Consider the following 1,533-nt stretch of genomic DNA (forward strand, 5'->3'; position numbering starts at 1 on the left):
CTCAGTGTGTTTTTTTCTGTAGTGTGCCTATCTTGTTTTGCAGTTTTCAGTCACAGAGTTATGGTCTAGATTTTTGCTGTTTTAGGCTTTGCCTTTACTATACCACTAAAGGCTTTATAGGATAAAGTTTCTCACTKTCAAAGAAACAGCTCTTCCCCAAATGAAATCCATGACTTATTCCTCATAATATTGTGATGTTTCCCTTGCAACGTCACCTTTGAATTTTCAGTCTCACTTTTATTCTTCATTGTSTGTCACCACATACTTGGCCTCCTCGAGTTCCTCCGTGCGCTGAATCGCATCTGTCTCGTATTTGGTTCKCCACTGGGCCACTTCACTGTTGGCCTTGGACAGGGCTCGCTGCAGCTCCCCCTTGGCCTCCTGCTCCTCCTCATATTGTTCCCGGAGCAAGTCACAGTCGTGGCGAGCGGACTGCAGGGCATGGGCCAGGGCATTCTTGGCCTTGGGAGACAAGTGAGTTGGGACAATGAATTTCCCGTGAGACAATGAAAAATTATCTTGATGAAAGCTGGTGAAAATTGTTTGATTATGAAATTTAATGTCAGACCAAGAAAAAATGGAACATTGATGCCATGCTTTGAGAATCCAGAATGCCTTCTCAGGGGAGATGATGGGTAAATTCTAAATGACTATAYAATTGAGTCTAAGTGACAAAGTCTAAATGATTCTCAGCTGAGATTCACTGAATTCTTTTAAGTATGCTCTAAACCTTCAGCTGCCCTGTGACAAAGTGGACTAAGATGTGCATTTCCTTTTTGAGATATACCAATCATTTYATGTATGTCATTATAAATCTGATTAAAGACCTAATATTCTTTTACCCTGTCCCAGTATCCATATTGGAAGGGATGTCTTCCTCAACTTCCCTTACCAGGGAAGGATGAGGCAAAAYTGGCCATCTTACTTTATAGCTCAAAAATTAAAATGATGCAGCTAACATTCTGATTTTATGTGAGAGTAGGAAATATCCTTAGAGAAAACAGAATCCCAATCCAAAGTCAACCCCKTACAGGAAGTACCTTTACCTTTATTTCTTCCTCCAAATGTCTTTTCAGTTCCTCAATCTGTTGAGAGAATGCCTGTTTGCTTCTGGACAACTGAGATATCAAACCATCTTTTTCTTCCGCCTGGCGTGAATATTCACCTAAGAAAGTTCACAGATAGATTGTGCTTTAAAATCAGTACTGAACCAATGTTACTTTTAAGAAATGTATACCAGCTAACAGAGAATAAATCAATTTGAATAAAGCATCTCTTTTTTTTCTCATTATCATTGGTTACAAATTGTTCCATTCCAGAGAGGTGTAGAGGTGTGTTACCTGACTCCGTCTGCAGACGAGCTCTTTGAGCATTGAGGTCATTGATCATGCGCTGATGCTCTTCTTCCTTGGTCTTAAGCTCACTCAGCTGATCTTCCAGTGTGCGGCACATCTTCTCCAGGTTGGCCTGTGTGTCAAAGTTGTGTAAAGAAAGAGGAGCACCACCATGCTGTTCTCAAGGTGAAAAACAATG

The 1,533-nt window shown here is 40.8% G+C and overlaps 1 protein-coding gene across 1 annotated transcript in view; it reads right to left on the reverse strand.

Moving 5' to 3' along the window:
• LOC130580864 (myosin heavy chain, skeletal muscle, adult-like) overlaps nucleotides 1–1,533 on the reverse strand; it is a 16,887-nt gene that overhangs the window by 3,878 nt on the left and 11,476 nt on the right. The window contains exons 22-24 of the mRNA XM_057378620.1: nucleotides 1,341–1,467; nucleotides 1,047–1,165; nucleotides 259–462 (exon numbers count right to left, since the gene is read on the reverse strand). Of these exons, the coding sequence (XP_057234603.1) occupies nucleotides 259–462; nucleotides 1,047–1,165; nucleotides 1,341–1,467 (450 nt within the window). The remainder of the gene's footprint in view (nucleotides 1–258; nucleotides 463–1,046; nucleotides 1,166–1,340; nucleotides 1,468–1,533) is intronic.

The sequence above is a fragment of the Malurus melanocephalus genome, unplaced genomic scaffold (assembly GCF_030028575.1).
Source record: "Malurus melanocephalus ecotype Western Australia unplaced genomic scaffold, MMel_1.1 scaffold_368, whole genome shotgun sequence".
NCBI lineage: Eukaryota > Metazoa > Chordata > Aves > Passeriformes > Maluridae > Malurus > Malurus melanocephalus.